This window comes from Rhinoraja longicauda, chromosome 8 (genome assembly GCF_053455715.1).
Source record: "Rhinoraja longicauda isolate Sanriku21f chromosome 8, sRhiLon1.1, whole genome shotgun sequence".
NCBI lineage: Eukaryota > Metazoa > Chordata > Chondrichthyes > Rajiformes > Arhynchobatidae > Rhinoraja > Rhinoraja longicauda.
Genome location: NC_135960.1, coordinates 8,167,265 through 8,189,330, shown reverse-complemented (window position 1 = coordinate 8,189,330; position 22,066 = coordinate 8,167,265). Strand labels below are relative to the sequence as shown.

General features: G+C 46.4%; 1 protein-coding gene across 1 annotated transcript in view; it reads left to right on the top strand.

Moving 5' to 3' along the window:
• The window catches only part of LOC144595736 (contactin-associated protein-like 5), a 970,382-nt gene that overhangs the window by 618,569 nt on the left and 329,747 nt on the right, over positions 1 to 22,066 (top strand). Inside the window, 1 exon segment of the mRNA XM_078403311.1 lies at positions 19,803 to 19,922. Within this exon segment, the coding sequence (XP_078259437.1) occupies positions 19,803 to 19,922 (120 nt within the window).

Here is a 22,066-nt window from a genome sequence, read left to right as displayed (position 1 = left end):
AGTCAACGTGGAAAAGTGGGCCCTAGGGCCTCGATGACTCCATGCTTTTTATAACAACGTTAACCAGGGCAGAGGAATTATTTTCATTTAATCTCTGTTCCTTCCCACGTTGATGACTCATCTCGGTTTTACCTCTAAACCTAGAACATGGCAGCCGTGTGCATTGCACAGCACATTAGTGGCTGAGGTCACTTTCTGGCCTCCTGAAAGAGGTGTGTAATGCGTTGCATAAATACAATTGAGACACAAAGCAAAACAAAACTGAAGATGCTGGAAATCCGTGGGGAAAACAGAAAATGGTGGAAATACTCAGTGGGTCTGAGGGGAAATAACCATATAACCATATAACCATATAACAACTACAGCACGGAAACAGGCCCGTTCCGCCCTACCAGTCCACGCCGACCACTCTCTCTGACCTAGTCTCATCTACCTGCTCTCAGACCATAACCCTCCAATCCCCTCTCATCCATATACCTATCCAATTTACTCTTAAATAATAAAATCGAGCCTGCCTCCACCACTTCCACCGGAAGCCCATTCCATACAGCCACCACCCTCTGAGTAAAGAAATTACCCCTCATGTTACCCCTAAACTTTTGTCCCTCAATTCTAAAGTTATGGCCCCTTGTTGGAATCTTCCCCACTCTCAAGGGGAAAAGCCTACCCACGTCAACTCTGTCCGCCCCTCTTAAAATTTAAAAAACCTCTATCAAGTCCCCCCTCAACCTTCTACGCTCCAAAGAATATAGACCCAACCTGTTCAACCTCTCTCTCTCTGTAGCTTAAGTGCTGAAACCCAGGCAACATTCTAGTAAATCTCCTCTGTACCCTCTCCAATTTGTCGACATCCTTCCTATAATTTGGCGACCAGAATTGCACACCATACTCCAGATTCGGCCTCACCAATGCCCTGTACAATTTTAACATTACATGGAGATAATCTTTCAGATTGAGCACTTTGATTCTGTTTCCCTCACCACTGAAGCTGCCTGACCTGAGAAGCAACTCTGGTATTTTCTGTTGTTATATTTGGTTTGGTTTGGTTTGGTTTGGTTTGGGATGAGTTGAATTAAGTTGAATTGAGTTGAGTTGAGTTGAGTTGACTTTGGTTTAGTTTCTAAGGTAGACACACAATGCTGGAGTAACTCAGCGGGTCATGCAGCATCTCGGGAGAGAAGGAATTCTCTCCCGAGATGCTGCATGACCTGCTGAGTTACTCCAGCATTGTGTGTCTACCTTCGATTTTAACTAGCATCGGCAGTTTTTTTCCTAAATCTTTCCCCCTCACCTAAAACCTATGTCCTCCGGTTCTCGATTCCCCTGCTCTCCGCGAGAGACTCTATCCGTCTACCCGATCAATTCCTCTCATGATTTTGTACAGGCAGCATCTGTGGAGAAAATGGATGGGCAACCTCACATTTATCTATATTATACTGCATCTTCCTCCCACACTCCAAAGACGTACAGGTTTGCAGGTTAATTAGCTTTGGTATGAATGTAAAATTGTCCGCAGTGTGTGTAGGATAGTGTGTTAGTGTGCGGGGATCGCTGGTCGGTGCAGACTCGGTGGGCCGAGGGAGTCTGTTCGGCGCTGTATCTCTACACTAAACTAAACTAAACTAAAGTATTTCCTCATCCCCTTCCTAAAAGCACATCTCGTGTGGTTGCAGGGGAAAGTACCTGGGGAGAGAACAATAGACAATAGACAATAGGTGCAGGAGGAGGCCATTTGGCCCTTTAAGCCAGCACCGCCATTCAATGTGATCATGGCTGATCATTCTCAATCAGTACCCCGTTCCTGCCTTCTCCCCATACCCCCTGCCTCCACTATCCTTAAGAGCTCTATCAAGCTCTCTCTTGAATGCATTCAGAGAATTGGCCTCCACTGCCTTCTGATTCCACAGATTCACAACTCTCTGACTGAAAAAGTTTTTCCTCATCTCAGTTCTAAATGGCCTACCCCTTATTCTTAAAATGTGGCCCCTGGTTCTGGACTCCCCCAACATTGGGAACATGTTTCCTGCCTCTAACGTGTCCAACCCCTTAATAATCTTATACGTTTCGATAAGATCTCCTCTCTTCCTTCTAAATTCCAGTGTATACAAACCTAGTCGCTCCAGTTTTCCAACGACCACAGTGACCCTTCCTTCTGTAGCCCTGTCAAAGGCTCATACCTACTCTACCATTGACCACACTACTTCTTTGCAAAGCTGTGAGACTGTGTGCTTCCCTTACCTATTTTCCAACCCTCTTCATGAACAGGCAGCTGAATCAGCAGGCACAATCTAAGTCTCCGTGCTTTTCCTCAACATAATGTTGAGGGTTGTTTGACCTTTACAAGTGAATTTGCTAACTTAGATTTATTTTGTTGAGAGGGATTGACAACCTTGGATTGCAACCAAAACATATAAAAACTGTAGGGTGGGTCAACCTTACTGGTTTAGTTTTGTTCAAGATACAGTGTGGAAACAGGCCCTTCGGCCCACCGAGTCCATGCACAACAGGGACCCCCGTATACTAACACTATCCTACACGCACTAGGGACAATTTACAATTTTACCGAAGCCAGTTAACCTGCAAACCTGTACGTCTTTGGAATGTGGGAGGAAACCAGAGTGCCCGGAGAAAACCCACGCAGGTCATAGAAACATAGAAAAATAGGCACAGGAGTAGGTCATTTGGTCCTTTGAGCCAGCACCGCCATTCAATATGATCATGGCAGATCATCTAAAATCAGTACCCCTTTCCTGCTTTTTCCCCAAAACCCCCTTAATTCATTTTGCGCTAAGAGCTATATCCAACTCAGATCACATTGAATGGCGTGCTGGCTCGAAGGGCCGAATGGCCTACTCCTGCACCTATTGTCTATTGTCTATTGTCTATTATCTAACTCTCTCTTGAAAACATCCAGTGAATTGGCCCCCATTGCCTTCTGTGGCAGAGAATTCCACAGATTCACAACTCTCTGGGTGTAGACGTTTTTCCTCATCTCAGTCCTAAATGGCCTACGCCTTATTCTTAAACTGTGACCCCCCTGGTTCTGGACTCCCCCAACATCGGGAACATTTTTCCTTCATCTAGCCTATCCAAACCTTTAAGAATTTGATATGTTTCTAAGGTCACGGGGGGAACGTACAAACTCCGTATAGACAGCACCCGTAGTCAGGATCGAACCTGCGACTCTGGCGTTGTGAGGCAGTGGCTCTACCGCTGCGCCACCGTGCCGTCCAATTTTTTTAGAAGGACAAAAAAAAGTCAAGGAGAAAGAGTAAAATCAACTTGTGTTCCAATGAGATTTATACATCAACCTGTTTGTCTAACTGTGTGCAGCAGCGGTAGAGTTGCTGCCTAACAGCGCCAGAGACCCTGACTACGGGTGCTGTCCGTATGGAGTTTGTACGTTCTCCCCGTGACCTGCGTGGGTTTTTCTCCGAGATCTTCATTTTCCTCCCACACTCCAAAAACGTAAGGGTCTCGACCCGAAACGTCACCCATTCCTTCTCTCCTGAGATGCTGCCTGACCTGCTGAGTTACTCCAGCATTTTGTGAATAAATACCTTCAGGTTTGTAGGTTAATTGATTTGGTGCAAGTGTAAATTGTCCCCCGCGTGTGGGTAGGGTAGTGTTAATGTGCGGGGATCGCTGGTCGGTGAGGACTCCGTGTTTCTGCGTTGTATCTCCAAACTAAACTATACTTGTAAAAAAGTAATTTTGGTTGAATTGAATCATTGGATTGAATAAATTTATTAGCTAAGTATGTATACATACAAGGAATTGGCCTTGGTGGTTTGCTCGAAATCAACAATACAATATTAGAGTTAGATAGAGCTCTCGGGGCTAGTGGCTGCTTTGACAGTCCGGAGTCGCCTTCCAGAGGGAAGTGCTTCAAAGAGTTTGTGGCCAGGGTGAGAGGGGTCAGAGGTGATCTTGCCCGCTCACTTCCTGGCCCTTGCTTCCTGGCCCTTGCAGTGTACAGCTCTTCGATGAGGGGGAAGGTTGCAGCCAACAACCTTCTCGGCTGATCGAACGATGCGCTGCAGCCTCCGGATGTGGTGCTTGGTGGCTGAGCCAAACCAGACCATGATGGAGAAGGTGAGGACAGACTCTACGACGGCAATATAAAACTGGACCATCATTGCCCGTGGCAGGATAAATTCAACATTTTTATTTTTCAAAGCACATGACTATATCTTCATGTCAGTTCATATTTTGTTCAGCCTTGTTTAAAGAAACAAAATAATGAAACACAGCACGGTCCATTTTTAAGAGAATAAATGAGGCTTGCCGACCTGCATTGTTGACCTGCAGCTTATAAAGGGAGACTAAAATGCATTTCTTCCTAAAACTGAAGCCCCATAGGCAGGAGATCTATACTGTACAACAATGCAGTGGATAGACTGATCTCTTTCGAAGCATTTTTGGAGATGTTTAGTGGAGTCGGAGAGGTGTACATCACGGAAACAGGCCCCTTGGCCCAATTTGTCCTTGCTGACTGAGATACCTGTCTCACTGATCCCATTATGCTTCCATTAGCCCTGTCTCCCTTTGCAAATTCCTGCCCTTCAAGTCAAGTCAAGTCAAGTCAAGTCAAATTTATTTGTCACATACACATACTCGATGTGCAGTGAAATGAAAGTGGCAATGCCTGCGGGTTGTGCACAAAAATAATTACAGTTACAGCATATAAATAAAGTTAATAAGTTACTAAACATAGCACAAAAAGTGTCGACAAAAATTTAGTCTCTGGGGTTATCAAAGTTGACAGTCCTGATGGCCTGTGGGAAGAAGCTCCGTCTCATCCTCTCCGTTTTCACAGCGTGACAGCGGAGGCGTTTGCCTGACAGTAGCATCTGGAACAGTCCGTTACTGGGGTGGCAGGGGTCCCTCATGATCTTGCTTGCTCTGGATCTGCACCTCCTGATGTATAGGTCCTGCAGGGGGACGAGTGTAGTTCCCATGGTGCGTTCTGCCGAACGCACTACTCTCTGCAGGGCCATCCATATGTAGGAAGGAACTGCAGATGCTGGTTTACACCGAAGATAGACATTAAATAAAGCTGGAGTAACTCAGCGGGCCAGGCAGCATCTCTGGAGCAAAGGAATAGGTGGCGTTTCAGGTCGAGGCTCTTCTTCAAACTGTCTAAATGCTCTATAGGCATTGTAGTTGCACCTGTCTCCACAACCTCCTCTGGCAGCTCTTTCCTGGTAACCATCCTTGGTGTGAAATGCTTAGCTCAGATCACCTCCAGAAACATGGATAGAAACATGGAAAATAGGTGCAGGAGGAGGCCATTTGGTCCTTCGAGCCAGCACCGCCATTCATTGTGATCATGGCTGACCATCCACAATCAATAACCCGTGCATGCCTTCTCCCCATATCCCTTGATTCCACTAGCCCCTAGAGCTCTATCTAACTCTCTCTTAAATTCACAACTCTCTGGGTGAAGACGTTTTTTCTCACCTCAGTTTTAAATGGCCTCCACTTTATTCTTAGACGATGGCCCCTGGTTCAGAACTCCCCCAACATTGGGAACATTTTTCCTGCATCCAGCTTGTCCAGTCCTTTTATAATTTTATACGTCTTTATAAGATCCCCTCTCATCCTTCTAAATTCCAGTGAATTTAAACTTCAAATTCCTTTAAACTTCTCCCCTCTCACATTAAACTTGTGCTGCCTTTATCTATAGTCCCCTGCCTTGTGGAGAAGATTCCAAACATCGTGGAAACAGCCCCTCTCGGCCCACCGGGTCCGCGCCGACCAGCGATCCCCGCACATTAACACTATCCTATACCCACTAGGGACAATTTTTACATTTACCAAGCGAATTAACCTACAAACCTGTACGTCTTTGGCGTGTGGGAGGAAACCGAAGATCTCAGAAAAAGAAAAATGCAGGTCAAGGGGAGAACGTACAAACTCCGTACAGACAGCAGCCGTGGTCGGGATCGAACCCGGGTCTCTGGCGCTGCATTCGCTGTAAGGCAGCAACTCTACCGTTGCGCCACCGTGCCGCCCTAATTGGCTTGGTACAAATCTAACTTGTCCCCAGCGCGTGTAGGAAAGTGTTAGTGTGCGGGGATCGCTGGGTCGGCGCTGACCCGGTGGGCCGAAGGGCCTGTTTCCGCGCTGTATCTCTGAACTAAACTGAAGGAGCAGGAACAAGCCAATCAGTCCCTTGAGGTCCGCATTGACCAAACTGATCTCCTGGTGGCTCAGCACTTCAACTCCCCCTCCCATTCCCAGTTTGACCTTTTTGTCATGGGCCTCCTCCAGTGCCATAGTGAGGCCCACCGGAAATTGGAGGAACAGCACCTCATATTTCGCCTGGGCAGCTTGCAACCCAGTGGTATGAACATCGACTTCTCCAACTTTAGATAGTTCCTCTGTCCCTCTCTTCCCCTCCCCCCCTTCCCAGATCTCCCTCTATCTTCCTGTCTCCACCTATATCCTTCCTATGTCCCGCCCCCCTGACATCAGTCTGAAGAAGGGTCTCGACCCGAAACGTCACCCATTCCTTCTCTCCTGAGATGCTGCCTGACCTGCTGAGTTACTCCAGCATTTTGTGAATAAATACCTTCGATTTGTACCAGCATCTGCAGTTATTTTCTTATGTTATAGTCTCTTGAGCGTGCTCTGCCATTCAATAAGATGATGTTGTTAAGGGCTTGGTCTCAGCACCACTGCCCTGCCCCATCCCAATAACTCTCGGCTACCCTGCAGTTCATGATTTCAACATTCTCACTGCTCGAGAAGACGATTGAAACCAAAAGCCTCAACATGTAAAAGGTCCCTCAGTGAGCATTCAAGGAGCTGTAATTAATCAAGATATAAGAATTAGATAATATTAAGTGCACTTTTGGCCCCCTTGTGCCTAATGGACTGAACAACCACTTGTGTGCCATGGATGTGCAGACATTCATTGACTGTGATGGGTTTATTTTTATTGATGCCATTTTGAACTTGGATAGTTGTAATTGTAAAAGAATTGAAGGGCTTTCAATGATATAATTATAGAACAAAGGGCACTCTTCACCAATTATCAATTTACCACGAACCTTTATTAAAGCTCCAAGTTTACAATTGGATGGTCCTTCCTATACCTGTTCTACATTGAGGGAGCCAGGCTAACTAGAAATAGATACACCCCAAAATGCTGGAGGAAAATAACTACAGATAGTGGTTCAAATTGAAGGTAGACACAAACCGCTGGAGTAACTCAGCGGGTCTGCAGCATCTCGGGAGAGAAGGGATGGGTGACGTTTCGGGTCGAGTCCCTTCTTCGGACTGATGCTCCACTGCAAACTCTCCTCGTGGTATATCCACTTTGAAGACGTTCTACTTTGAAGAAGTTCTCCTCCATCAGTCTGAAGAAGGGCCTCGATCCGAAACGTCACCCACTCCTTCTCTCCTGAGATGCTGCCTGACCCGCTAAGTTACTCCTGCAGTTTGTGTCTACACCCAAAATGCTGGAGTAACTCAGCGGGACAGTCAGCATCTCGGGAGTGAAGGAATTGGTGACGTTTCGGGTCGGGACCCTTCGTCGGACGAAACGTCACCCATTCCTTGACCCGGATGGTCTCGACCCGAAACGTCAGCCATTCCTTCTCTCCAGAGATGCCGCCTGTCTCGCTGAGTTACCACAGCATTTTGCGTTTATCTTCGGCTTAAACTGGCATCTGCAGTTCCTTCCTAGTAATAGATGCATTCTGATCTTCTGCCCCAAGACATGTTGTTGTACGTTATAGTTTATGCAACATTACTCAGTTGCACAGTGTTATGTTTCAGTATTCGACAACATGTGCTTTTAAACTGCTCAATTAACTATTTTCCCAAATTAATTGTCAGGGGATTGGAGTCTAGAATTGAGATAGGAAAGGAAGTCAAACAACATTTCAAGGTATTTATTCACAAAATGCTGGAGTAACTCAGCAGGTCAGGCAGCATCTCAGGAGAGAAGGAATGGGTGACGTTTCAAGTCGAGAACCATCTTCAGACTACATGGAACATGCTACCAGAGGAGGTATTTAGATTTTTTTTTTTTTAGAGATACAGCGCAGAAACAGGCCCTTTGGCCCACCGGGTCCGCGCCGCCCAGCGATCCCCGCACACTAGCACTATCCTACACCCACTAGGGACAATTTTTACATTTGCCCAGCCAATTAACCTACAAACCTGTACGTCTTTGGAGTGTGGGAGGAAACCGAAGATCTCGGAGAAAACCCACGCAGGTCACGGGGAGAACGTACAAACTCCGTACAGACAGCACCCGTAGTCAGGATCGAACCTGAGTCGATGGCGCTGCATTCGCTGTAAGGCAGCAACTCTACCGCTGCGCCACCGTGCCGCCCATTTTGATGCAGGTCCCACAGTATAACAACATTTAAAAGGCATTTGGACAGGTACATGGATAGCAAAGATTTAGAGGGATGTGGGCCAAACTCACACACAAGCGGAACCTATGTACCTGGGGCATCTAGGTCGACATGGGTTGGCTGGACTGCCATATGTTGAAAGAATGGAGCGACTGGGCTTCTATACACTGGAATTTCCGAAGGATGAGAGGGGATCTTATTGAAGCATGTAAGATTATTAAGGGATTGGACACGCTAGAGGCAGGAAACATGTTCCCAATGTTCTGGGGAGTGCAGAACCAGGGGCCACAGTTCAAGAATAAGGGGTAGGCCATTTAGAATGGAGATGAGGAAAAACTTTTTCACCCAGAGAGTTGTGAATCTGTGGGATTCTCTGCCACAGAAGGCAGTGGAGGCCAATTCTCTGAATGCATTCAAGATAGAGTTACAAGATAGAGGCTTCTGGTTTCAATCGTCTTCTCGAGCAGTGAGAATGTTGAAATCATGAACTGCAGGGGAGCCGAGAGTTATTGGGATGGAGCAGGGCAGTTGTGCTGAGAGCAAGCCCTTATTGTCTATTGACATGGGCATGTTGGGCCGAAGGGCCTGTTTCCTTTCTGTATGACTCCATGTGCTATGATGCCGAGAACTATATTCTGCACTTTGTATTTTCCCTTTTGCTCAATCTGTTGTACTTGAGTTTGAACTGATTGTATCTATACATGCTATATCTGATATATCTGGACAGCGCACAAAACAAAGCTTTCCACTTCACCTCAGTTCATGTTAAACCTAAATATAAACCATCTGTGGGAAGAGAAAACAAGAGGATTTTTAGATTGTAAACCCTGTGTCAGAGGGTAACGGGCAGCACGGTATCATAATGTTGGGGGAGTCCCCCCAATGTTGGAGGAGTCCAGAACAAGGGGCCACAGTTTAAGAATAAGGGGTCGGCCATTTAGAACGGAGATGAGGAAAAAAAAAATCAGTCAGAGAGTTGTGAATCTGTGGAATTCCCTGCCTCAGAAGGCAGTGGAGGCCAATTCTCTGAATGCATTCAAGAGAGAGCTAGATAGAGCTCAAAGATAGCGGAGTCAGGGGGTATGGGGAGAAGGAAGGAATGGGGTACTGATTGAGAATGATCAGCCATGATCGAAGGGCCGAATGGCCTACTCCTGCACCTATTGTCTATTGTCTATAATGGTAGAGCTACTGTCTTACAGCGCCAGAAATCCGGGTTCGATCCCTGGGTGCTGACTGTACGGAGTTTGTACGTTCTCCACGTTAACTGCGTGGGTTTGTTCCTAGATCTTCGGTTTCCTCCCACACTCCAAAGAAGTACAGGTTTGTAGTTTAATTGGCTTGGTATTAATGTAGAAATTGTCCCTATTGTGTGTTGGGTAGTGATAATGTGCGGGGATCGCTAGTTGGTCTGTGCGGACTCAGTGGGCCGAAGGGCCTGTTTCCGTGTTGTATCTCTAAACTAAACGAAGATGACCCAAGAGATTATATATGTTTCGTATTAATTGATGTTTAGCTTCAACTAGACCAAGTGGACCTGTTGGGCTCAAACCTCTTATCATATCATATCATATATATACAGCCGGAAACAGGCCTTTTCGGCCCTCCATGTCCGTGCCGCCCAGTGATCCCCGTACATTAACACTATCCTACACCCACTAGGGACAATTTTTACATTTACCCAGCCAATTAACCTACATACCTGTACGTCTTCTGCATTGGTGCAGCACCCTCTCCTCACCCCCTCCCCTCTCCCCTTTCCCCTCCTTCCCCAACCGCTGCGCCACCGTGCCGCCCTTTTGCAGCGTTTACTTTGTTGTCTGTGGGCGTTTGCTAGATTCAAACCAACTTTGTGTCTTTGTGTCCAAAAAGCTGCTTCATTAGCTGTGAAGAATCTTGGGAGCGTCTTGAACCTGATTTGAAAGTGATAATTAAAATGTAAATTTTGCCTTTAATTATTTTGTAGCAGGCTGGCTCTTCCAGACCCAGAATGTCCTGATGGAATAGCAGTTTGTGGACAGATTGAAGATTAGACTGGCTGCTCATCCCTTATTCAGAGGTTGCAGATGTCTCTGGAAAGCCAACAAACTTTGTTTCATCCGAATCGCACCCTCAGCCTGAGTGCTGTGTGCTATTTGTGGGGAAGGTGCCTAGAAATGCAAGCAGAAATATAAAGTGCTGGAGTAACTCAGTGGGTCAGGCAGCATCCGTTGAAGCACAGGGATAGGTGTGACCTTTCAGTTCAGGGTCACTGCAGATGGTGGCGCAAACAGTTGTGATAATGCCATGCAAGAGGCCTCTCGGTAGCCGTACAAATAGACAATAGACAATAGACAATAGGTGCAGGAGAAGGCCATTCGGCCCTTCGAGCCAGCACCGCCATTCAATGTGATCATGGCTGATCATTCTCAATCAGTACCCCGTTCCTGCCTTCTCCCCATACCCCCTGACTCCGCTATCCTTAAGAGCTCTATCTCGCTCTCTCTTGAATGTATTCAGAGAATTGGCCTCCACTGCCTTCTGAGGCAGAGAATTCCACAGATTCACAACTCTCTGACTAAAAAAGGTTTTCCTCATCTCTGTTCTAAATGGCCTACCCCTTATTCTTAAACTGTGGCCCCTGGTTCTGGATTCCCCCAACATTGGAAACATGTTTCCTGCCTCTAACGTGTCCAACCCCTTAATAATTTTATACGTTTCGATAAGATCCCCTCTCATCCTTCTAAATTCCAGTGTATACAAGCCTAGTCGCTCCAGTCTTTCAACATATGACAGTCCCGCCATTCCGGGAATTAACCTAGTAAACCTATGCTGCACGCCCTCAATAGCAAGAATGCGCAGGGAGTGAAGAAATCTGGGTCACTGGCCGGCAGAAGTGATTAGTTTAACTTGGCATTGTGTGCAGTATGGACAATGTGGGACCTGTTATACACAAAATGCTGGGGTAACTCAGCGGGACAGGCAGCATCTCTGGAGGGAAGGAATGGGCGACATTTCGCTTCGAGCACCTTCTTCAGACTCTGCTCCACGGTTCTATGTTTCTAAGCAATTCATGTTTTTCGTTTAGTTTATGGACACAGCACGGAAATAAATTCATTAAAAAATTGTAACAAAATACGTTCAGTGTGTTCAGTTTGGTTCAGAGATACTGGCGCAGAAACAGGCCCTTGGGCCCGCCGAGTCCGAGCCGAACAGCAATCCCCGCACATTAACCCTATCCCACACACACACTAGGAACAATTTACAATTATACCCAGCCAATTAACCTACAAACCGGTACGTCTGGAGAGTGGGAGGAAACCGAAGGTCTCGGAGAAACCCCACGCAGGTCAAGGGGAGAACGTACAAACTGCATGCAGACAGCACCCGTAGTCAGGGGCAAACCCGGGTCTCTGGCACTGTGAGGCAGCAACTCTACCGCTGTACCACCGTGCCAACAACACAATAAGCGTGAGCAAATGTTTGGGTCTCTAAATTTCACTTCCCCTTTAACTGCCCTACCTGAGTTTGCATCAGCTAAAGACACAAAATGGTGGAGTAACTCAGCGGGACAGGCAGCATCTCTGGAGAGAAGGAATGGGTAACGTTTCGGGTTGAGACCCTTCTTCAGACATGTGCCTCATCTACACTAGTCCCAGCTGCCTGCATTTGCTCCATATCCCTCCAAACATGTCCTATCCATGTACCTGCCTAACTGTTTCTTAAATGTTGGGATCGTTCCTGCCTCAACTACCTCCTCTGGCAGCTTGTTCCCTACACCCACCACACTCTGTGTGGAAAAGTTACCACTCAGATTCCTATTAAATCTTTCACCCTTTACCTTAAACCTATGTCCTCTGGTCCTCGATTCCCCAACTCTGGGCACACCATGGATAATTATAACGTTAAAGTACATTTTAAAAATGAGTAATACAATACATACAATTGTAGGATAGTGTTGATGTGCTGGGCGATCGCGGGTCGGCGTGGACTCGGTGGGCCGAAGGGCCTGTTTCCGCTTTGTATCTCTAAACTAAAACTAAACTACCTTATCTACGCCTCTTAGAATTTCAGAGTGCCTCGCAAACTCCGGTTCAGATCCAACTCAGGCCAAATACACTTCCATAACTCCACTGACTGCAGTGGGGATTGGAAGACTGGAGATAACACAATGTGCAGATACGATTGTATGCAAAGATGGCAATTTCTCAGCATCGATTCCATTGTAAATCCAACAAGTAGCAAACAAAAGATAGACACAAAAAGTTGGAGTAACTCAGCGGGACAGGCAGCATCTCTGGAGAGAAGCAGTGGGTGATTTCACCCGTTCCTTTTCTCCAGAGATGCTGCCTGTCCCGCTGAGTTACTCCAGCTTTTTGTGTCGATCTCCGGTTAAAACCAGCATCTGCATTTCCTTCCTACACAAGTAGGGAACAAATCTGAGTCCAGGCACAGATTTACACTTTTTCTTCAGTGCATTGAGGATCCGTGATCAATATCTCTGGAGGGCAAAGCTCTATTGCAGATGGGACAAGTTGGTCGGTGTGAGCAAATTGGACCATAGGACCTGTTCCTGCGCTGTATGACTTTATGACTATTATGTTCAAATTTAAATAATGAAATATTACCAGTTCACTGTTAAATTCCTCGGCACATATTACGGCATGAGCCATTGTAATAAAATTATATTTCTCTATTATTTGAAACCAATGCCCATTCAGGTAATCGTTATAATATAAATTAATCAGGGGATAATATATAATTAATTTCTAAAATATTACTTTAATTTCCTTTTCATTATGTGTTATATAAAATAGTAATATACATATATAAAATAACAAGAGGACTAATATATCATGTAAAAATATTTTCACCATAATTTTCATTAATTCTGAAAGAACACTATCACTAAAATAAATAATAATGTCAGTTTTGATTCTCCAAATTTGAGGAAGGATATTCTTGCTATGGAGGGCGTGCAGCGTAGGTTCACTAGGTTAATTCCCGGAATGGCGGGACTGTCGTATGTTGAAAGGCTGGAGCGACTGGGCTTGTATACACTGGAATTTAGAAGGATGAGGGGGGATCTTATTGAAACATATAGGATAATTAGGGGATTGGACACATTAGAGGCAGATAACATGTTCCCAATGTTGGGGGAGTCCAGAACAAGGGGCCACAGTTTAAGAATAAGGGGTAGGCCATTTAGAACGGAGATGAGGAAGAACTTTTTCAGTCAGAGGGTGGTGAAGGTGTGGAATTCTCTGCCTCAGAAGGCAGTGGAGGCCAGTTCGTTGGATGCTTTCAAGAGAGAGCTGGATAGAGCTCTTAAGGATAGCGGAGTTAGGGGGTATGGGGAGAAGGCAGGAACGGGGTACTGATTGAGAGTGATCAGCCATGATCGCATTGAATGGCGGTGCTGGCTCGAAGGGCTGAATGGCCTACTCCTGCACCTATTGTCTATTGTCTATTGTCTATTAATAATCAAGAAGTGTGTTAGATGATTAATCTGTCATTTTTGGTACACCAAGAGATAGTGATGCATGCGGTCACATGGAAAACGTGCAAACTCCATACAGATGTTACGTTTTTAGTTTCTAGTCTTTAGAGATTCAGCGTTGAAGCAGGCCCTTCGACCCACTGAGTCCATGCTGACCCAACACCTGTCCCTTTACCTCGCCCCTCAACTCCATCCAAGGACCCAAACAGTCTTTCCAGGTGAGGCAGAGGTTCACCTGCACCTCCTCCAACCTCATCTATTGCATCCGCTGCTCTAGATGTCAAGTTATTTACTTCGGCAAAACCAAGCGCAGGCTCGGCGATCGCTTCGATCAACACCTGCGCTCGGTCCGCGTTGGTCAAACTGATCTCCCGGTGGCCGAACACTTCAACTCCCCCTCCCATTCCCAGTCTGACCTTTCTGTCATGGGCCTCCTCCAGTGCCATAGTGAGGCCCACCGGAAATTGGAGGAACAGCACCTCATATTTCGCCTGGGCAGCTTGCAGCCCAATGGTATGAACATCGACTTCTCCAACTTTAGATAGTTCCTCTGTCCCTCTCTTCCCCTCCTCCTTCCCAGATCTCCCTCTATCTTCCTGTCTCCACCTATATCCTTCCTTTGCCCCGTCCCCCTGACATCAGTCTGAAGAAGGGTCTCGGCCTCGAAACGTCACCCATTCCTTCCCTTCTGAGATGCTGCCTGACCTGCTGAGTTACTCTAGCATTTTGTGAATAAATACCTTCGATTTGTACCAGCATCTGCAGTTATTTTCTTATACTACCATGCTGACCAGCGATCAGTTCCACCCTGCACATTCGGGGACAATTTACAGCGGCCAATTGACATACAAACCACTTCCCAGTTACATTAAGTCTTTGGAATGTGGGAGGAAACCAGAGCACCCAGAGAAAACCCATGTGGTCACAGGGAGAACGTGCAAACCCCATACAGCCAGTGAGGGTGGAACCCGGGTCTCTGGCTCTGCAAGCAGGAGCTCAACCACTTTGCCAATGTGTTATGCTTGAAATTATGTTCTTATTCCGAACGGTAATCATTAATGTAAAGTGTCTGTTTGGTTCAGTGTCAGCACCTTTGCCTCCCAAGCCAGAAAGGTATGGATTAGGAGGCGTGTAAACTTTTGACGGAGTGGGAGGTAGTTCGACTTAAAGTGATTGCACTCCTGAAACAAGGTCATCAAAGCCTCAATGGCAAAGCTGTGGTGTGCAGATAACACTTGCACTTGATCAAGCTCAACATTAAGTCCCACACCATTCTCAATCCTTTCCGTGAAGCTTTGAAGCTGGGCATTATCTTAACACTGCTTGTGAGGTTGAGCATCTGCAACTCAAAGGTCCTCTGCTTCGCAACATTGCCCTCTGACAATTAAGGTTCACGGAAAAACATCGTGGAAAAGATGTACTGCCTCATGGCGTCATCGAAATGGATGCTGAAATTCACTTCACCTCCACCACCCACCTTTTGGGCGGCACGATGGCGCAGCGGTAGAGTTGCTGCCTTCCAACGCCAGAGACCCGGGTTCGATCCTGACTATTGAAAGACAACCTGAGAAGAAGTGAAAGTCTGGGGATCTAATCTGGCCAATGCACTGCTGATGGATAGCTTTAATATGATTTTTCAGAACGAAGAGAGACAGTCTTCAGAGATTCTTTCCTCTCCTCTAAGATTGATATCAAAAATTATGCAGCAGTAATCAAGCAAATTTCTCCACAGATCTTAACCAATATTACCAGCATTAAAATCTACAGCGTGGAAACAGGCCCACTGAGTCCACACCGATAAGCGTTCCCCGTACAGTACGCAAGCACGATCGACAATTTACAATCTTTACCAAAGCCTATCAACCCACAAAACTGTCCGTCTTTGGAGTGTGGGAAGAAACCGGAGCAGCCGGGAATAAACCCACGCGGTCTCGGGGAGGACGTGCAAACTCCATACAGACAGCACCCGTAGTCAGGACCCATGAACCTGGGTGTCTGGCGCTGTAAGGGAGCAACTCTACCACTGCACCACCGTGCCACTCCCAATCTTAACATTGTTTGTGAGGTTTTCGTTTTTTTGCAGGTTACATCTTTATTTTTTTTCTTGCAACGATGACTAAACATCAACAAGTGTTTAATTGGCAGGGAGATGCTTTGGGATGTTGTCGGGCTACAACAGCATTGGATATATCAGGCTGTTGCTGTTTCCATTGCTGTGTCTCTAAACTGTTACCAGGCAACTAACTGACTGTTCTCTCTCCAACTCGAGAGTGGTCCTGACCTCCCATCTACCACAGTGGAGACCTTTGAACTATCTTAAAGTGGACTTTACCTTACACTGAACGTTATACCCTTCATCCCGTATCTGTACACTGTGGACGGCTTGATTGTAATCATTCATTGGAGTGACTAGGCTTGTATACACTGGAATTTAGAAGGATGAGAGGGGATCTTATCGAAACGTATAAGATTATTAAGGGGTTGGACACGTTAGAGGCAGGAAACATGTTCCCAATGTTGGGGGAGTCCAGAACAAGGGGCCACAGTTTAAGAATAAGAGGTAGGCCATTTAGAACTGAGATGAGGAAAAACTTTTTCAGTCAGAGAGTTGTGAATCTGTGGAATTCTCTGCCTCAGAAGGCAGTGGAGGCCGATTCTCTGGATGCTTCAAGAGAGAGCTAGATAGAGCTCTTAAGGATTGCGGAGTCAGGGGGTATGGGGAGAAGGCAGGAACGGGGTACTGATTGAGAATGATCAGCCATGATCACATTGAATGGCATTGCTGGCTCGAAGGGCCGAATGGCCTACTCCTGCACCTATTGTCTATTGTCTAAAGGTCAGTGTGGGAATGGGAGGGGGTGTTAAAGTATTTAGCCACCGGCAGATGCAAAACCGGGACTTTTGTATTCAAGTTTTCTTGCCATAAACCATAATAATATGTTTGCTTCCTAATTACATGCTCTACTTTCAGACTCAACTCTGCAAATCACATACAAGGACTCCTAGGGTTGTTTTTCACTGTTAGTAGTGGTCGAATTTGCTAAAAGGCCTCTTTTTTTATTTCACTCCAAATGGACTCTTCATTTATTTTTCCTCAGAATACTTCAACTGCTAGACTTTTTGCCCCAAGTACTAGTGTGAACTGGTGATCGATGGATGGTGATTTGAAGGGACTGCTGCCATTGCTGTGTCTCTAAACTGTTACTAGGCAACTGACTGTTCTCTCTCCAACTAGAGAGTGGTCCTGACCTCCCACCTACCACAGTGGAGACCTTTGAACTATCTTTAATTGAAGCTGGGGGGCAGTGTTAGCTGTGAGGAGGATGCTAGGAGGCTGCAACGTGACTTGGATAGGTTAGGTGAGTGGGCAAATGCATGGCAGATGCAGTATAATGTGGATAAATGTGAGGGTATCCATTTTGGTGGCAAGAACAGGAAAGCAGACTATTATCTGAATGGTGGCCGATTAAGAGAAGGGGAGATGCAACGAGACCTGGGTGTCGTGGTACACCAGTCATTGAAAGTAGGCATGCAGGTGCAGCAGGCATGAAGAAAGCGAATGGTATGTTGGCATTCATAGCGAGGGGATTTGAGTATAGGAGCAGGGAGGTTCTGCTGCAGTTGTACAGGGCATTGGTGAGACCACACCTGGAGTATTGCGTACAGTTTTGGTCTCCTAATCTGAGGAAAGATATTTTTGCCATAGAGGGAGTACAGAGAAGGTTCACCAGATTGATTCCTGGGATGGCATGACTTTCATATGAAGAAAGACTGGATAGACTCGGCTTGTACTCGCTGGAATTTAGAAGATTGAGGGCGGATCTTATAGAAACGTACAAAATTCTTAAGGGGTTGGACAGGCTAGATGCAGGAAGATTGTTCCCGATGTTGGGGAAGTCCAGAACAAGGGGTCACAGTTTAAGGATAAGGGGGAAGTCTTTTAGGACCGAGATGAGAAAGTTTTTTTTCACACAGAGAGTGGTGAATCTGTGGAATTCTCTGCCACAGAAGGTAGTTGAGGCCAGTTCATTGGCTATATTTAAGAGGGAGTTAGATGTGGCACTTTTGGCTAAAGGGATCAGGGGGTATGGAGAGAAGGCAGGTAGTGGATACTGAGTTGGATGATCAGCCATGATCATATTGAATGGCGGTGCAGGCTCGAAGGGCCGAATGGCCTACTCCTGCACCTATTTTCTATGTTTCTATGTTTCTATCACCTTACACTGAACCTTCATCCCGTATCTGTACACTGTGGATGGCTTGATTGTAATCATTTATTGTCTTTTCGCTGACTGGATACCACGCAACTAAAATGCTATTCACTGTACCACCTTGGTACACGTGACAATAAACAGAACTAAACTAAACTAGAGTCTCATCTAAAGTATCATGGTGGCGCAACGGTAGAGTTGCAGCCTTACAGCGCTTGCAGCGCCAGAGACCCGGGTTCGATCCTGACTACGGGTGTTGTCTGTACGGAGTTTGTACGCTCTCCCCGTGACCGCGTGGGTTTTCTCCGAGATCTTCGGTTTCCTCCCACACTCTAAAGGCGTACATGTTTGTAGGTTAATTGGCTTGGTATAAGTGTAACTTGACCCCAGTGCGTGTGGGATAGTGTTAATGTGCGAGGATCGCTGGTCGGGGGCGGTCTCGGTGGGCCGAAGGGCCTGTTTCTGCGCTGTATCTCTAAACTAGACTGAACTAAACTATCGCGGTCTGAGGAGGGTCCTGACCTGAAACGCCATCAGTCCCGGTCTGAAGGAGGGTCCCAAACCGAAACATCATCTGGCCTTTCCCTCCACAGATAGGTACAAAATGCTGGAGTAACTCAGAGGGACAGGCAGCATCTCTGGAGAACATGGTTGGATAGGGGACATTTCTGGTTGGGACCCCTCTTGCAAAAGGCCGGAGATGCTGTTTCACCCGTTGAGATACTCCAGCGATAGACACAACATGCTGGAGTAACTCAGCGGGACAGGCAGCATCTCTGGAGGGAAGGAATGGGTGACGTTTCAAAAAGATTAGGGTCCGCTTCTCCCCCTCCACAGCTGCTGCCTGACCTGCTGAGTTTCTACAGTACTTTTCTTTTGCCCAATATTCCTGTAACTGCAGATTCTGGAATCTGGAATGTGTATAAAATCATGAGAGGAATTGATCGGGTAGATGCACGGAGACTCTTGCCCAGAGTAGCAGAATCGAGGACCAGAGGACATAGGCTCAAGTTGAAGGGGGAGAAGATTTAATAGGAATCTGAGGGGTAACCTTTCACACAAAGGGTGGTGGGTGTATGGAACAAGCTGCCAGAGGAGGTAGTTGAGGCTGGGACTATCCCAACGTTTAAGAGACAATTAGACAGGTGTATGGATAGGACAGGTTTGGAGGGATATGGACCAAGCGCTGGCAGGTGGGACTAGGGCAGCTGGGATATTGTTGGCCGGTGTGGGCAAGTTGGGCCGAAGGGCCTGTTTCCACACTGTATCTCCCTAGGACTATGACCCCTGTGTCTCCAAACCTGTGGCGCACGGTGGCGCAGCGGTAGAGTTGCTGACTTACAGCGAATGCAGCGTCGGAGACTCAGGTTCGATCCCGACTACGGGCGCCGTCTGTACGGAGTTTGTACGTTCTCCCCGTGACCTGCGTGGGTTTTCTCCAAGATCTTCGGTTTCCTCCCACACTCCAAAAAAGTACAGGTATGTAGGTTAATTGACTGGGTAAATGTAAAAATTGTCCCTAGTGCGTGTAGGATAGTGTTAATGTTTGGGGGTCGCTGGGCGGCGCGGACTCGGTGGGCCGAAGGGCCTGTTTCCACGCTGTATCTCTAAATCTAAATCTAAATCTAAATCTAAAACCATTACGGAGGCTGTTTTAAGTACCCAGCTGTCATCTCTCTGCCTCTGTTTCGTGACCATTCATAATTTAAGATGCTTTTTCCTCTTTTCTCTCTGCAGCTTTGTATGAAAAGTCGTGTGAGGCTTATAGACACAGAGGGCAGATGTCAGACTTCTTCTCCATTGATCCCGATGGAAGTGGTTCACTGAAGCCCCTTCTTGTGTACTGCAACATGACAGGTCAGACGACATCTTTGCTCTTCACTGGATCAAACCCTGTATTTTGTGCAGTGAAGTCTTAAATGCTGATGGTTGATCTCTCGTCGGCCTCTGACTGTTTGAACTATATAAATAATGTGCAAAGCCCGGTTGCAAATCAAAGTGGTGACGGATTATGAAGTAACCTGACGTGCAGGCCATGAAAATAGAAAAATAAAGTCCATTGGGGCAACGGTTAAATTAATGTACATTCCACTGCTTTCTCAGATGAGTGCTTAGAGGAAATAAGTCATGATCTACGTTGGCTTGGTAAAATTGTAAACTGTCCCCAGTGTGTGCAGCATTGTGCGGGGATCGCTGGTTGGCGTGGACTTGGTGGGCCGAAGGGCCTGTTTCCGCGCTGATTGTGGACTTTAGAAGGGCTCAACATCCAAGGACGTACATGCCACTGGAAATAAATGGGTCTACTGTGGATAGAATGAGCAGTTTTCAATACTTGGGAGTCCACATCAAAGAGGATCTGACATGGGCAACGCACATTGCCGCACTGGTGGGTAAGGCAAAGCAGCGCCTTTACCACCTTAGACAGCTGAGGAAATTCAGAGTGTCTCTGAGGATCCTTCATTGCTTCTACTCTGGGGCTGTAGAAAGCATCCTGTCCGGCAACATCACAGTCTGGTTTGGGAACAGCTCTGCCCAGGACAGGATGGCCCTGCAGAGAGTAGTACGTTCAGCAGAACGCACCATGGGAACTACACTCGCCCCCCTGCAGGACCTATACATCAGGAGGTGCAGATCCACAGCAAGCAAGATTATGAGGGACCCCTGCCACCCCAGTAACGGACTGTTCAAGATGCTACGATCAGGCAAACGCCTCCGCTGTCACGCTGTGAAAACGGAGAGGATTAGATGGAGTTTCTTCCCACAGGCCATCAGGACTGTTAACTTTTATAACTCCAGGGACTAAATTTTGTCTTCTCTGTATTAACTTTAATTTATATGCTGTAACTGTAATTCTTTTTTTTGCACAATCCGCAGGCATTGCCACTTTCATTTCACTGCACATCGTGTATGTGCACGTGACAAATAAACTTGACTTGATCTCTAAACTAAACTAAACCAAAGTCAAGGATCCAAGTTGGTCTCACTCTATCAAAGATATTTCCTTTATTTTCTCTGACCCACTCCGGGTCGGCTAGTTCAACCATTTTTCTCACTTTTCTAATTCGGATGGAAAGTTCAATGACCGAAAATATCCACTCTCTCCACAGATGCTGCCTAACTCTTGAGTATCATCAGCATTTCCTGTTGTTACTTCAGATATCCAGCCACTTGTGACTGATTTTTTTAAAAATGTTTGATTAATGTTTGATTAAGGCTTTGGAGTGAACCTTTCAAAGTCCATCAGGTTGATATATCTCCTCTGATAATCTCTCCTGTGCCTCACCATGACATCGTTCCCATGCATCATGTCAATGAAATGCTTCGTTTTAGTTTAGTTTAGAGATGCAGCGTGGAAACGGGCCCTTCGGCCCACCGAGTCCGCGCCGACCAGCGATCCCCGCACATTAACACTATCCCACACACACACACACACACGAGGGACAATTTTACATTTACACCGAGCCAATTAACCTACAAACCGGTACGTCTTTTGGAGTGTGGGGGGAAACAGGAGCTCCCGGAGGAAAACGCACGCAGGTCGCGGGGAGAACGTACAAACTCAGTGCAAACAGCGCCCGTAGTCAGGATCGAATTCGGGTCTCTGGCGCTGTAAGGCAGCAATTCTGCCGCTGCACCACCTTGCTGTGCTGTTTGTTTGAAACCATCCCGAAGAAGATTTATTTTGGTGTTTGCACTTCAGAGGAGAACTTGATATCAAATCTTTTCTGAAATGGAATCAAAACAAATGTTCACTAAGCTGAAACAAAAGAAAGTAATTCAGTCAACTGTACAGCTGTGCCACTATTATCTAAACCAAACGAAAATATTTATTCTCATTCTGACAGAGGAACCATAATGTAAAAGCAACCATCTATAAACTATTATTTAGGTAAAATATGATTACATTTATTTATTTTTGACAATTGAAGCACCATTACATATCCATTTGAGTTCAATGTAACCTATTTTTTCTCAATTTCCCTTGATCTTTTGCAACCTAG